Source organism: Pseudochaenichthys georgianus, chromosome 14, assembly GCF_902827115.2.
Source record: "Pseudochaenichthys georgianus chromosome 14, fPseGeo1.2, whole genome shotgun sequence".
Lineage (NCBI taxonomy): Eukaryota > Metazoa > Chordata > Actinopteri > Perciformes > Channichthyidae > Pseudochaenichthys > Pseudochaenichthys georgianus.
In genome coordinates, this window is record NC_047516.1 from 21,518,593 (window position 1) to 21,533,920 (window position 15,328).

Sequence of the window (15,328 nt, forward strand, 5' to 3'; positions counted from 1 at the left end):
ATGCTTGTTGGGCTCCACAGGCTCATCTACAACAGCCTTACCTTGTTCAGAGCTCTTGACGCAATCTTGTGAACAAAAAGAAACATCTAACCCTATTTTCTGATGGCGTGTAGTCGGAGAGGGCTCCATTTCCATCTCCCTCGTTCCTGTATGTGCACACACTGTTTGCATAACATTTGCCAAGTGGGACACAGTTGTGGCACGTAGTGATCGTAAAAACGAATGCATCTGCACAAAGTATATTTTCAAATCTTTTCCCAGTTCAGCAGGAGCTCGGCACGTTTGCAAAAACGTTGAGACGAGAGCCACACATTGATGTCCACGCTAACCCCGAGGTTAACCTGCTCCTGTTGCTCCTACTGCTGTGTAGGACTCCCTCATTACTCATGTTACATTTCACCAATTTGCATCTTGTGTGGCTCGACTTCAAGGCATCCGTGGGACCGTGAAGGAGCAGGTTTGGAAATGTTATGAGAGGCACACAGAATATCTAGATCCACATCCCGTCGGCCTGAAGGTGGTGCTTCTTTTGTCCTGACGTCACTGATACTCACATTTCTGACACATACATAACCCGCACGCCCACCCAGAGAGACGCGGGCCCGGGAACGAGTCCCATCTCGTTGAATAGTGGAGGAGGAAGTGAGTGTTGAGGGTAGGGGGGAGATAGGGCGGCAGGGGCAGCTCTCTGACACACTGTGGCCCCTGCCAGTCCTCAGCGAAGTCCGCTGACAGATTAGATCATCGAAAAAAACGACCAGCGGGAGTAGAGGACAGACGGACAAGCATTTTGTTCGTAGGAAAAGCACAACATTGGATCGGATTGCCGTGTCAGCCCTTCGCCTCAGTGGGACCCCCACCAGTTTGGTTGCCCACAGATTAGGCTTATGCTATTGAGGGCAGTGACCCGTAACGACATGACCCCCTTTCTGCCCCCTTTCCAATCCCTGCTGCCGCCGCCTCTTCCTAAGAAATCAACGTCATGAATCTATGGAGGGCTGGACGGAGGCAAACCTCCGGAGGGCCCCGCAGATGACTCATTTACGGATCTTTTTTTTAAACCAACGAGTTTCATTGAGAGTGGACCTGCTGTTGTTTCAACCGGTTTTTATTTTCTTGCCACTTAGTGGGACGGTGGAGTTCAGTCAGCATGAAATCAGAAAACCTTACTTTTGCGATAGCAGCTTAAAATAATACCATTAGCCGCAGCGTTGTAGTTGTCAAAGTTATGTTTGCATTAGATATTGTTTTACGAAAAAAAAACTAATATCCTCTTGTACTAAATTCGGGCAGTGACTCATTTGCCACATTCAGAAAGTTCTGTACTTTGATTTATTTATTTTCTGGAGCCAAACATGGCTCAACCCAGCCCCCCCCACCCCCTCTTTTATATTAGTCTCCCCTTGCCCTATTTTCCTCCGTGCTTTCAAACTTTCTACTGAAAGTAGAAACACACAAGGTGAGCTTCCCCCTTAGCCTTTTAAAAAAAAACTTATTTGCAGAATAACAAAATCTTCATTTGAACAAATTCTGGTATCAAAAGCAAATGTCTGCATTTTTAAAAGATGAATGCTCGTTTCAACGGATGCATATTATTTATACCTCTGCATGGACATTGATGACAGCGAGTTAAAACCACAGACATGCTGAGACCCGCCTGAAGTAAAGAGAGGGGGGTCTGACAGACAAGAAAGCTGAGGAAGGGGAGCAGCTATAGGAAAAACCACAGATTATCTTTCTTTTTGTGTATTTTTGGAAGAAGCAAGTCTGTCGTAGATTGTGATCTGACATTTGGCACCTCACACATCGCACACATCGCACAGAAACAGTGCTGGGCAAATCTGGACCAGATGTGAAGTGTTGTGGGACCCCGACATCAACCTGGCAAGGGCAGGTCCCCGCCTGAATGATCTGGGTGGGGTCAGCAGTGCAGAGGGGACAACTTAAGAGGTCTCGCTGCACTTTTGCATGGGTCATTAGAGGGGATGCTCCCGAAGGTGGGGACTAGAGTCAGAGCCGGCTAAGAGGCCGTGGAGCATGAATGGACGAGTCCAGATTCCTGGCTGGACTTCCTCAGTCGTGGCTGCAGGGCCTGTAAGACCCGCTGCTTATCTGATAGATCCAGAAGAGGAACATTTGATTGCCGTTAAAGCAATAGGAAATGCCTTCCCTCTTTCTTCACTCCCTCCCTCTGTATTCTCTCACTTCTCCCCTTTCGAGCTATGCCTCTACCTTTTTCTCCCTATTTTTTCCTGCTCGCTCCCTCCCTCCCTCCCCTCCCTCCCCTCCCTCCCTCTCCTTCTCTCTCCCTCTGCCCTGCTTTGAGTAGGTGGTTCTTGCTCTACTTGATTGGTGTGAGTCTATATAGGAGGAGAGACGACTCTAACAGGCTCAGAGTCTGGTGGTGCCCACTTGCCACACGTTCCCAATAGGACTACCTGGGATTTTTTTTTTCCCTGTGTCTTCTACTGAGGATTTACTTTCTTGTGACAGCATGACGGAGACCAAGAGGAAAGATAGGAAAGGGAAAAAGAAGGGGGGTAAGAAGGGCGATTCCACTGCAGGTAAAAATAAATGAAAGGTGGTTTCTGTGTAACATGTTATGTATGTATGGCTGTGTGTTAGAGAGAGACAGTGTGAGTTTAAGTTTGTGTTACTGTATTACGGAAGTGTGGGACAAAGTAAGTATCCCCTTGGCTTGTCAAAGCTTGCCGCTTGGTTGTCACATGGATTGGTCTTCTTACATGGACAGCGTGTAGAGGCACATCTGTTTTCTGCTGCAATTGGGAATTGTAGGGAAGACAACTAATACGACATGTGTACAAAATCAACTTAAACTTAGGTTTTTTATCCCAACTGTTTCTGGATCTCACAGAGCCAAAGCACAGCTGTATAATGAGCCATGTGGAAACTGGCTATAACTGCTTTTGTTGATTCATCTGATAATTTAACAACTGATCTGTCACATCAAATGTTGATATATCGGATTTTTTCCTCGGTCTTTATCATAAAAGTAACGTCTGTATGGCAAAATTCTGAATTTCATCACGCATTTTTCGACATGGTTAACAATTCAACAGTTGCTTTCATCTTAATATGCATATGTGGTGAGTCGTATAACATAAAAGTCTGACTGTGTATGTGCTGGAAGCTACTCTGACATGGGGTATAGTATGGGAGCTGCTTGTATTTCGGAATCACAGACGTAGCAATGTGCTTGCTTAGTGGAGGATCCTACAAGCTGCAGCATGTCACTGTAGTTTGACCTCAGGTCATGGGGGAAGCCCAACCCCCGTTTCAGTGACACTTTGAGGACAATACCATGAGAAGCACTGTAGCTACTTTGACTTCTCATTCTTGGTTGGATTAGATACTGTATCTTACACAGCATCTGTTATAGGTAGCCATTTTGTACCTGCTGATGTCACTCATGTCAGCCTCCAACAGATAACCCTCAAAACTGGGTTTAACATGAACAGAATTTCCTTATGTCGACCACTTTTTGCATGTCTTCTTTATTGGGAAGACATGGGGCCTCTTTTCAGCTTAAACGTGCTACTGTAGTTGTTTTTGGCACCTACGGTTAATTTGATTTTATTACCCATGTACAGTGGAAGATGTAGCCTGAATAATGAATGGTCCTGGACTCCTGGTTCCAGGTCTGATTGTGATCTATAAACATGTGAGATAAACGGCTCCCAGAACTACACAGGACACAGAGTGCTTTTGGAATATTTCTCTGTGTCTTTGTTCATAATCTAGCACAGCTGCTGGACACAGAGAAGATTAGCGTGTGATGTCTGGTTTAGTTTACTTTTACAAAAGGATGCAACTGATAATAAACGTAACTCTTGTTGGATTTGAAAAAATATGCCTTTAACAAAGTAACTGCGGATGTTCCAGTGCCACGTTCATTTTGTATGTATCTGATAATGATCTTCAATATCCACATGGAGATCACTTCATTGATGTATTACAAACTTTGGTAACTAGGTAACCTCTTTGAAACTACAGTACCTGCTTACTCATAAAATGGAGCTTATCAAAGGAAGCCAAAATGATCACACCCTCATTGGTGACGCTTGTTGTGTCTGCTCCGCATCAGTTGCCTTGGCCTAAGGCTCTAAAATAGGTAATCCTTAACATAAAAAAAAGGAACCTAATGACCCATAAAGATGGCTCCTCTACCACAGGGGTGTCAAACTCAATTTCACCACGGGCCACATCAGCATTATGGTTGCACTTAAAGGGCCGGTTGTAACTTCAAGACTATATAAAAATGCATATATAAATAATATGTTATATATATATAAAATAATGTTATTGCCTCTGCATTGGATTATTATCGGACAGGGTAATAACTTCATAATTAACTACGTCTGAAAGCAGAAGTCTAGGGAAAATAATTGCAAGTCTCTTCAGTGAGCATGTCACAAAATGATTTAAAAAGAAAAAAAGTGAAATCTTGAAATAAAAGTCTAATTCTGAGAAAAAAGTCAAATGAGAGATGCATTGTGGGACATGTAGTTTGTGTGCTTCTGTAAATCAGCCTTTAACCGTTCTATGCAAGCTCTTGTGGGGCCGCATAAAATGAAGTCGCGGGCCGGATTTGGCCCCCGGGCCTTGAGTTTGACACCCCTGCTCTACCAGAACCGCTCTGATCTGGCTCTTTAATAAATGTTGCTGGCTTGTAATTATCTACGAGTAACATGGCTTCATTCAGGATGTGTTTTTTCAATTAATGAAGTTCAAAAGAAGTAGCCTTATCATTCGCAAATCTATCAACAAGACTTTATAATCAAAACTTACATAATACAACGGTCATATTCTCTAAATGTAATTGCTGCATTTAATAATAATTACAACTTCACGATGTCCTTCCAATAAATTGCTGTGGTTAGTTTGTTGATAGTCGAAGTCGCGTTTGGTCGAAACTCACTGAAAACTGTTTATTCTGAACAACGCATCCGATAAGTACAATGTACTTTGTGTCCTTTCACGTGTATACTTGTATGAAAGAGGTGTGTCAAAAATAAAGATGGTTCCTTTACCAACATCACTCTGATCTGGCTCTTTAATAAATGTTGTTTGTAATTTTCTACGATAATTATCTGGCTTCATTCAGGATGTGGTTTTTCAATGACTGAAGTTCAGAAGAAGTAGCCTTATCATTCGCAAATCTATCAACAAGTCTTCATAATCAAAAGTAGCTATGTATGCTGCTAATTAAATGAGTAGACATATATACAGCATCAGAATAGGATGCCAGCTTTCTGTAAGCTACCTTTTTGATGTCAGTGCTTAGCTCAAAAGCTAATTAAAGATCTTTGAGCTAGCTGGCTTGTTTCGCTAGCGTGCTAACTAAGCATCAGTCGCATACAAACCAGTGCAGATTGTCGTTAATGTGCTGCATGTTAGCGGTGTGGTATGACATGGATATTGTGTACATTGCACCAAAACATGGATATATGAATATTTGTCAAACGAAAGGGCTACCTTCCAGTGCTATTTAGACGTGAAGGTGTGCAGGAAAACCAAAAACACATTTTGTATGTAACTGTTTGCTGGCAACACGCTTTTGTTCTCAAAGCCTTCAGACAAGAGATAGCTGGTTCCTTCATGATTGTTCTGCAAGTTGTAAAAAAACGGATTATTTGTTCTTGTTTTGGAAATACAACTGTCATATTCTCTACATTTAAATGCTGCATTTAATAATAATTACAATTCCACGATGTCCTTTCAATAAATTGCTGTGGTTAGTTTGTTGATGATTGAAGTCGGGTCTGGTCGACTCACACTGGAAACAGTAGTACACTGAACAACGCATCCGAATCGTTGTACACCATTGGGTTTGCTATCCTGGCTCCAAAATGGTGGAATGAGCTCCCCATTGACATCAGGACAGCAGATAGCTTACACACCTTCAGGCGCAGACTGAAAACTCATCTCTTTCGACTCCACTTCGAGCGATAGAATTATTAACAAAGCACTTATATACTAATAAAGGGCTGGCTTATCTAAAGCCAGTTGAGTAGCACTTGAAATGTTTTTGCTCTATGAAACCTGATGTACTTTATGATTCTGTTTTCTTCAAGTTTGTATTTTGTTGGTCGAACGCACTGATTGTATGTCGCTTTGGATAAAAGCGTCAGCTCAATGTAATGTGATGTAATGTTGTACAATGTAGTTTGTGTCCTTTCATGTGTATACCTGTATGGAAGTCTAGAGGTGTGTCAAAAATATAATTGTATGTAATCTAGCCCATGAGCGATCTGTTCAGATTGTTAGACTGTCAGTCAACCATCAACGATATCACACGAACTCAACCGTATTATCTCAAGCACGATGTGTTCTCAATCAGCACACATACCTTTAAGAAGATGAACTCACAGCATGTACTTCTCAGTTATAATTCCCTTTTAACTGGCTATGACGTCTCCAGAATTTGGATCAGAAAGTATTTCAAGTTTTTGATTTATGGAATTCTGCTGCTGCAATGTTACATGATGACTTCCTTTCAGGTCTTTTTTTGATAGGCTTGTGTTTTGTGGCTGGAAGTCGACGCTCTTTGAATAATGTTGCAGGACTTTTTGTAATGAAACAAGCCCAGCGTTAGAAAGGGAAAACTTCTGCAGCGATTTGTGCCAAAATCGTGGTTCTTTTTTGGAAGGAAAAGGCCCCCGAGGGATGGAAATGCTCTGCAACTTGGTTGTCTTTCTTATGAATAAGACAAGAGCAAAATGCTACAGGCATTTCATCAAATCTGTCATCAATACAATACTACAAGAAAGCATGTCTCTTTTTTTTTCAATAGCAGTTAGAAATCCCTGTACAGTTCGCCTGACCTACATAAATATTATTTTGCTGATGATGTTGCAATCTATAAACTTCAACCATCCATCTTATATTGTATCAGCACAAGACACAACCAGTTTCCTTCTGGCTGGGTTTGCTTGTGTTGTCAGGGTATTTAGAATTAGTTATGTATGAGATCCTTCATTTTGTGTCAGACACTTTAATAATGTAACACCTACCACAACTTTTATAATTGAAATAAAGCTATTATTTGTTTTGCATAATGGCTAGTGGTGTAAGGAGAAGGTGGTGAAGCACAGTCTGAGCTTCTAATTCATGTCGGATCTTGCTTCATATAATTGCTCTTACAAAATTACTCTATCATGATCTGTTACAACAACGACTTGAAACGAATCAGAAAGTAAAATCAGAGACTATTACAACTTAAACCAACCTACAGAATAATAGTGCCGATGAAACACCTTAATATCTGTTCAAAGAGTGTCACTGTCGCTGGTAGACTAAACACGGTTAATCAAAACCAAAAATCGGTTGACAAACACGTGTGTGCAGAGAAATATTATGACAGGCTTTTAATCTGAAAGCAATCTGCTGATGAAACTTTTGAAATCTCCTGTTTACCAAAGAATCTGTGGAATGCTGTGAGTGCTTGTAATGCACTTCAGTTAGCTATGCTGATCAAATGTTAACCACTTCTGTCAACAATTGCCCTTTACTATACCAACATAAACTTAAATCACAATAGTATTTTTGCAAGATATGACACCAAATGCAACATCTGTGGTTTGCCCATTTTCTTTGCCTGTCCTTATGTTGCTTTTGTAAAGAAATTGGCAGAACTTAGCACAACTCCCAAACCTGATATTAAAGTTGGCCATGTAAGCAAGAGGCCAGATGTGGTTTTAATCTAAACTAGCATGTCTGAAATGATGTTACTCATCCATCAGAAACATTTGCATCCCATTGGAGACCTTTCGCTCTGTAACTGTCAGCAGTAGTACAGTATCAGGTCCAGTCTGATCTACTAACTCATGCGAAACACACATCCAGTGTGTGTGTTGGGAGCGCAACTGAGATGCAAATGTCGCTGACTTCTCATACCTAATTTGCCTGCAGTTTTTATTGCACTTTTGAGTAATTCAACAACAATGAGTGTGTACCGAAACAGTATGACAATTAACATGAAAGTCATTTGCTAACCAAAAAGGACCAGCAGTCAAAGGCACATATCAAATCAGAACGCAAGACGGTATGTGTTATCGTAGGGGTTGGACTGATATAATATTGCCGATAAATACAAAAATGTTGTGAAGGTAGTTGAAGCAGACATCTCTTTTCTTTTCTTGGAGATTGTATCCCAACAAGGTGCATTGGTCCTTCAGTGGTGTGACTGCATGTGTTTACGCTGATCTTTGTGAACTGGACGGTTTGCAATTGGATTTATTTGTACAAATATTTGCATATTTCGCCATTTGCATCGTAGCACAGTTAGCGTTACATTTTACTCCTTGTGGATAAGAATACCACCGTTTCTTTGGCGCGTTCAGCTTCTGCAAAAGCTGCTGAACTGTTTGTAAATGTTCCCCTCAGTGTAAAGGAACACTTTTATTTCCTAGCAGGGGCCGGCTGATTGGTCAACGTGTTGGTTCTTATTTGTTCATGGCCCAAAGCTGTGACAGAGACCAGTTCTTCTGCTTTAACTTAATATGATGATTTGGCCTCTTTGGGGTGTGTTTTAAAAGCTAAAGTAGTAATGGACATTTGTCCCTTCACATCTGGATAAGATAAGATAAGATAAGATGAACCTTTATTAATCCCCGAGGGGAAATTCAGTTGTACAAAGCAGCAACAGGGTAAGCGTAAAAAAAAAAAACAGTACAGCAAAGATTCACACAGATCAATAAAATGAGGAAATGAGGAGTCCACTGAGGAGTCCACGCATTGTGTTGACATTGTTAACTTTTGTATGTGCGATAAAGACAGGTTGTATGAAACATAGTAGTTACAAAGTTGAGCATTGATCAAATGGGGATTTTGACATGCCAAGATGGACTTAATCAAAGTATGTTTTACTGCCGCAAAGAAAAACAAAACACAAACATTTTAATAAACGAAAAAACACTATTGGATGCATATTTGTGGTGTTTGGCGAGAGATAAGTAGAGTGTCTTGAGTCACATAAACAATGTAACAGATCATTATTTGGGGGAAGTGTATTGGTTGTGGTGGGAGGCTGTTGAAATGATATCTTTGAACAGGCACTAGTGGGCAATATCTGAAGAGCATTCCCACATGCGTTCCCATTTCTTTAGCTACCTCACCATGTAACGTGTCTTTTGACAGTGTGCAGTAAAGTGACATAACACCAGAGTAATCAGCGATACTTTGTCTCGAAGGGGGAAACACAAAGGCATGCCTCGGATTCTTTTCCTAAGCTCCTGGAAGTAAAACTGAAATGTTAACTCAATAATACGAGCAAGGCATTGTTAATTCATCAACTGACTTTGTGTTTGAACCTCTCTCTGCGCCGAGGTCTCCAACTGTTACCCAAGGCATGAGCTGTTGACACGCCGGTTAGGCTTCTATTCTCAAATTTGGTTTTTATAGTCCATGTCTGCAGCTGCCCCTCGGCTTCAGAAAGAGAGAATCAGGCTGTTGTTGAGGCGAGGGGTTTATCGTAGCTGCCCGACACTTTTTCCACTGGTGTAATGGAAAATGAGATAACCATTTGCCTCCAAGAAATTATTCTATTTCCAATGATAATCACTCTTTATCCTCTTGTTGGAAAACATTACAGTTTGTAGATTTAATATGCTTTATGTCAAGTACAGTTGACTTAAAAGTCGTTACATCAAAGTATCTCCTTTTAAGATGCTCTGTTTTACAACCATTATTCCAAGAAACTATGTCACTGACCAATGTCAACATGTTCTTTGATAATCTTTAGAGGCAAATGTATTTTGTGCGGCACAGATTAAAGAGTTGGAAAGACACAATATTTAACGTGGACATAAAGACTATCCATGCAGTATAATGGTGAACATCTGTATCTCAGAGCTGGAGTGTCTGATGGACTCCTGTGTCTTCATTAAAAGTGTATCCTGTGGATGGAGCAGACCTTCTTGCACATCTGGCTCTCTTGGTTGATGAGAAGTGCAGTCCTGTAACTTTTCCAGGCAAGGACATGGCTTGTTTAATTTGCTTGGCAAGGACAAAACTGTGTTCAGGCAAAGTCCTACATATTCTTGCTTTACGGTGCAACCTCATTCCTGCTGTTCTCTGACTATGACTGACAAGGCTTTCCTGGGGCAGTGTGCTGGTTTTAGTCGAGCAGAGCACGGTGTGTTTGGAGATCATGTACATATGCACCCTTGAGTGCATGGCGTTATATAAGTCATTATATACAGTAGTGTATGATAAGTTTCTTTTACAGTAAATTATCCATCCATCTTCTCCCGCTTATCCGTGGTCGGGTCGCGGGGGTAGCAGTTCCAGCAGAGAGCCCCACACTTTCTTTTCCCTATACAGTAAATTATATTCAAACAAAATAGTTTTTCTTAGAAAGTTGATTTTGGAACTTGAGAACGAGCCATGAAAACATCTGATGCGGCTGCTAACCGTGCACATAGGCTCTGTCATCACGTGCAGTATAACTCATTCATTGCTGGTATGTTTCCATTAGCCAGCCTAATGTGAAAATTAGGGGGATCAGTAGACCATAGAACATTTTTCATTCTGATCTGTATTTAACATCAAGTCCCATATACTATATTACATTTGTTAAATAACAGAAATGTTTAATGAAGAACATCTGGCAGCATCAGTATTTTTTTTTATCATGTTCAGTATATGGTCTTGCTGGAGGCTATTGATATACGCGCGCCACATGCAGAGTCGATCTGAAATGGCGATAACGTGTATGTGTAGCCTATTTAATGTTATGATTTTCAGCATATAATATTAACAATGTTTATTGTCCCAAAGCCTGTTGGGGCAGTCAAATCTTACGCCGCACATACATCCATCCTGAATTAAAGCTCATTATGTCCTTCGGTGCCACGGCACAAAGGAGCGTCTGCCTTGTGTTAGATTCTTTGTCTTTCTTTTCCAAACGCCATGAATATCATCACTCACATTTTCCTACAGGAAGCTGTTCCCAGATAAAAGACCTCTGTCTTTCCAGCTGCAGAATAATTATAGTAACAAAAAGATGCTTTTGAGCTAAGAATAGTTGTTTTTCCGTTGATCTGAGCTGTTTGTGAGCTATTTTAAATTTGACATTTCACTATCTTTGACTCCAGTGGAAAAGAAAGGCTCTTGTAGTATACTGTGGAAGAATCATGACTGCTTTTGATGTGAAGTAAAAATAGTATTTAAATTCATTGGATCCCCTTAAATAGGATGCGATTTGGTAAAAACATTCAAGAATCAAGAAATAAATATATAATTTAAAGAGACCCGATAATGACTTTAGGAGTTTTCCCTTTCCTGTAGTGTGTTAGCTTTGTGTGCATGTAAATGGTCTGCAAAGGAAGTTTCTCATCCACCAGTCCCCCCCCCCTCCCCCTGCATGAAACGCCTCCATTGGACAGTTTTATTTACTTCTGTGACATGACATCACTATGTAACACTCGCGCTTCTATTGGATAGTAATCCGCAAATTGTAAGTGATAGGCTAATGGGCGGTACATCTCTGAGCGGTTGACCAATCACGACAGTGCCGGCCAGCTAACCAATCAGAGCAGACTGGGCTCTGGTTTCAGACAGAGGGTGAACAAAGGTGCTGCAGCATTAACATTAAGGTATCTAAACACGTCACACAAAATACAAATATGGACCTGAAAATGTGCACAACGTCTTCTTAAAGTGGGACAAAATGTTGGCGAATCATGTCAGTAAACACCCAAGATCCAAATTAAGTGAATTCTATTTATAGAATATGTTTCTTAAATGATTTAGGAACACACCATACATCAAATATGGGCCTTTACGTGAGACATGACGTGGGTGTGCGAGGATGGATGGTGGTAGATTTTGTAAAGCATCAAATGTTAAGTAGTTCAAAGTCAGATAGCAAGGAGATCCACGACAGGAAGTGAGAGCTGTCGCCTGACTCGCATCAGGAGAATCAGTGCCAAGTGACCAGAGATGGCAGGACACACACACACACACACACACACACACACACACACACACACACACACACACACACACACACACACACACACACACACACACACACACACACACACACACACACACACACACACACACACACACACACACACACACACTCGCAAGGTACCGAACACTGCTGGGTTGACAGACCTCTTTATTTGCTCTGTCTATCTGCCAGGCTTGCAAAGCTGTGTGCATGAGAAAACTTGTATATGTGGCTAATGTGGTGAGCTGAATAAGGATATTAATAATAGCGGTGACTTCAGAACACTGCAGAACATCACGATAGACTATTTCGTAACGGCTTAAGTGTGTGCTTTACCATTGTAAATGTCACACTGTCAATCCAAACCCAACTGTACCCCATGATCCATCTCAGCTGTCGTCTTAAACTAACAAAGAAAAAAAGAACAATGCAGCATCATAAAGGTTTTTCTTTTTTTCAGACATGTCGCCTTTACTAGGTCAGGGAAGTAGGACAGTCTCCTCAAAAGAGGAAGACGGGGGCCGACTTTGGTGCACTACTTTTTAAATGTGTAATTGAAGTCATTACCTATGTATACTATTCTGTGCTCGTCAGGCTTTGTTAGTCTTCATTCTGTAGCCACCGCTGTAGTGGAGATGCACTGCTGTAGTTTGTAGGACCACTCAGTTAAGCATGAAATTGTAAATGTTACACATGGAGGGAGTGGGTTTGTGTGTAATAGAGGGAGAGTGAGGGGGAGTGGGGGGCATCTTGGACAGCCCCTGGTTGACCCTTGTTCACCCCTTCTCCCTCGCTCCTCCCTGCATGAGTCTTCTCCTAAACATGTGCGCAGCTGTCAGCTGGCAAGTGTGTAAGTGTGTGTGTGTGGGTGTGTGTGTGTGTGTGTGTGTGTGTGTGTGTGTGTGTGTGTGTGTGTGTGTGTGTGTGTGTGTGTGTGTGTGTGTGTGTGTGTGTGTGTGTGTGTGTGTGTGTGTGTGTGTGTGTGTGTGTGTGTGTGTGTGTGTGTGTGTGTGTGTGTGTGTGTGTGTGTGTGTGTGTGTGTGTGTGTGTGTGTGTGTGTGTGTGTGTGTGTGTGTGTGCGTTTAGACAAAGATCATTGTCATATTTCAATTAGAGGAAAAATAAGTTGTGAACATATTTGTCTCACACATCAGATATAATATACACTGTTATAAAATATGAACATAGTAAGTAACTTGATAGCAGAGGAAAGTGCTACTATTTTATTACTGACTACGTCTTCTTTTTGATGCTGTACTCACAACAAACAGGTTATTGCATTTTCAATGTGTTTTTTATTTACCACTTTTAATAATGCATCGGTCTTTGGTTGCAAATGTTCTTCATCAGCTCGGGCATGTTTGCTAAATATTGCTTCAGGGTGTCTTCAGAGCAATAAATCCAGAGTGAAATTCAGCATGTTTATTAGTCCGAGGCAAGGTTGATGATGTCTCCAGTGACAACATCTGGCGGTTGCATGAGAGAGTTATCTGCTCAGTCCGTAGAGACCGTGATTGTCCTGCTTTGACCCGCTGTTTCTCCTAAAATCAATGCACACAATCATCAAGAAAATGTGTGTCGATGGTGGTTCATAACAATGCCTTTTTCTTTGTCCCCTTTTTAGCTGCGGCTCCAAAGTTAAAACCGATGAAGAATCCAATAACAGTGGACGAGGGAGGCAAGCTCATAGTTAAGTGTGCGGCCAAAGGGAGCTCTCTCTCCTTCAGATGGTTCAAAGATGGCAACGAGCTGAGGAAAAGCAAAACACTCAAAATAAGGGACACCTCGTGAGTATAAGTCATCCATGTCATGTAAACCTTACATACAGTGTAAGATGGAAATAGACCGAGGTACTCCTAAGGATGCTGTTATCAGGAGAAGAATGTGCTTATTCCGTTTTTCATGAAACTGCAGTTTGAAACAAGTTTAAAAGCCTCAATAAATAAGTGGAATAAAAGCATGTACTCAATGCTTTGGACTACAAACGTTTATTCAATCAATTAAAGGTGGGGTAGGTACATTTGAGAAACCGGCTCGAGATCGCTAGAATTTGAAAATACACAACCGGAGAAAATCTGCCACTTCCTTATAGAGCCCCTCCTCCAACACACACGAACGCGCACATGACCAATGAGGGCACGAGATAAGTTTGTGCCCCGATGGAAGGCTGACAGGCAGGTAGGCCATCCAATCCGATTGGTTGTACTTTTTACAGTATTACGGCTTCTACAGATGACATTTATTTATGGGTTTTTTGTCAAAGCACTTCAGATATTCATTGCTATCGGGATGTTAAGAGCATTCCATGGAATATAACAAAAAGTGTATCTCGAGCCGGTTTCTGAAACTTACCTACCCCACCTTTAAATGTCGTATGATGATTTATGCAAATCCATTTTTCTTATTTATTTATTTTAAACTTTGTTCAGCAAGAAGAGTCTGAGTGAGATAAAAAAAAGTCAAATAAAAAATTCCACTTTGAGGCAATTAAACACAACCACCGTTAAAGATATACATTCACATGTTACTACTGGTCACGCTCTGACACCGGCTAATGTTTGCTTGACCGAGACATTGCCCTTTGTATCACTAACCTCAGAGAGATATTTTAACACTGCATTTTAGCATCTGACGGTTAAACATTTCACTTATTTAATTTAAGACGAGTGAAACCTGGAAAAACCCACAATACCGTGTTCTTGTTCCATGGATGTTTTATCTCTCGTACCAGTTTTCCTATATGTTTCGGCTAGTTACTCCGAGGCCAGTGAACATACTTGAATTACCCCACAGAGATATATATTCTTTTAAAAACAAATGTAACAATTCATTAGACAAATAGTCATAATTGACTTTGTTAGCAATTTGAGGTGTACTGGTAAAACCTTTGCAGAATACTTATTTTAATGAAAGTCTACTGGGAAAAATGCTTTTTTGGCTCTTTCATGGGATCTTTGTAGTTGTAGCCAATTTGGCAACAGGGTTTACAAGCTCTGCCATATTCGTCTCCCTTAATACATCCATGGTTCTCTCTTAGTCAGGTTGGCTAATAATGACTTACATAAAGGCAGCTGGCTTTGACAAAGTATTGTAGTAAAACCTCCTATTGATGTATATCCACCTGCACTGTTAAACCAATAACCCCTTTTATTAGAGAGTATGCCAGTAACACTCGGCCCTATGCTTTTTTAAAACTGTAATCAGTGTTTTTCCCCCCTCAAATTTGGCCCCAGAGTAAGTGATTATGTCTCGCTATCAAAGCAAAGAGCTGTTGCCATACTGATGCTTGCCCTGTTGTCTGTCTCTGTCCCCCATGTTTCCACTTGTTGCGTTTCCATGCTATTTCCT

At 41.1% G+C, this 15,328-nt stretch overlaps 1 protein-coding gene across 4 annotated transcripts in view; it reads left to right on the forward strand.

The window, feature by feature from the left end:
• The window catches only part of nrg2a (neuregulin 2a), a 74,395-nt gene that overhangs the window by 25,083 nt on the left and 33,984 nt on the right, over positions 1-15,328 (forward strand). For 3 of the 4 annotated variants that reach the window (XM_034099933.2, XM_034099931.2, XM_034099930.2), the window contains exon 2: positions 13,605-13,767. In XM_034099933.2, the coding sequence (XP_033955824.1) occupies positions 13,605-13,767 (163 nt within the window). Of the gene's footprint in view, positions 1-2,375; positions 2,565-13,604; positions 13,768-15,328 lie in introns of those variants that run through there. The other variant, XM_034099934.1, reaches the window with a different exon arrangement.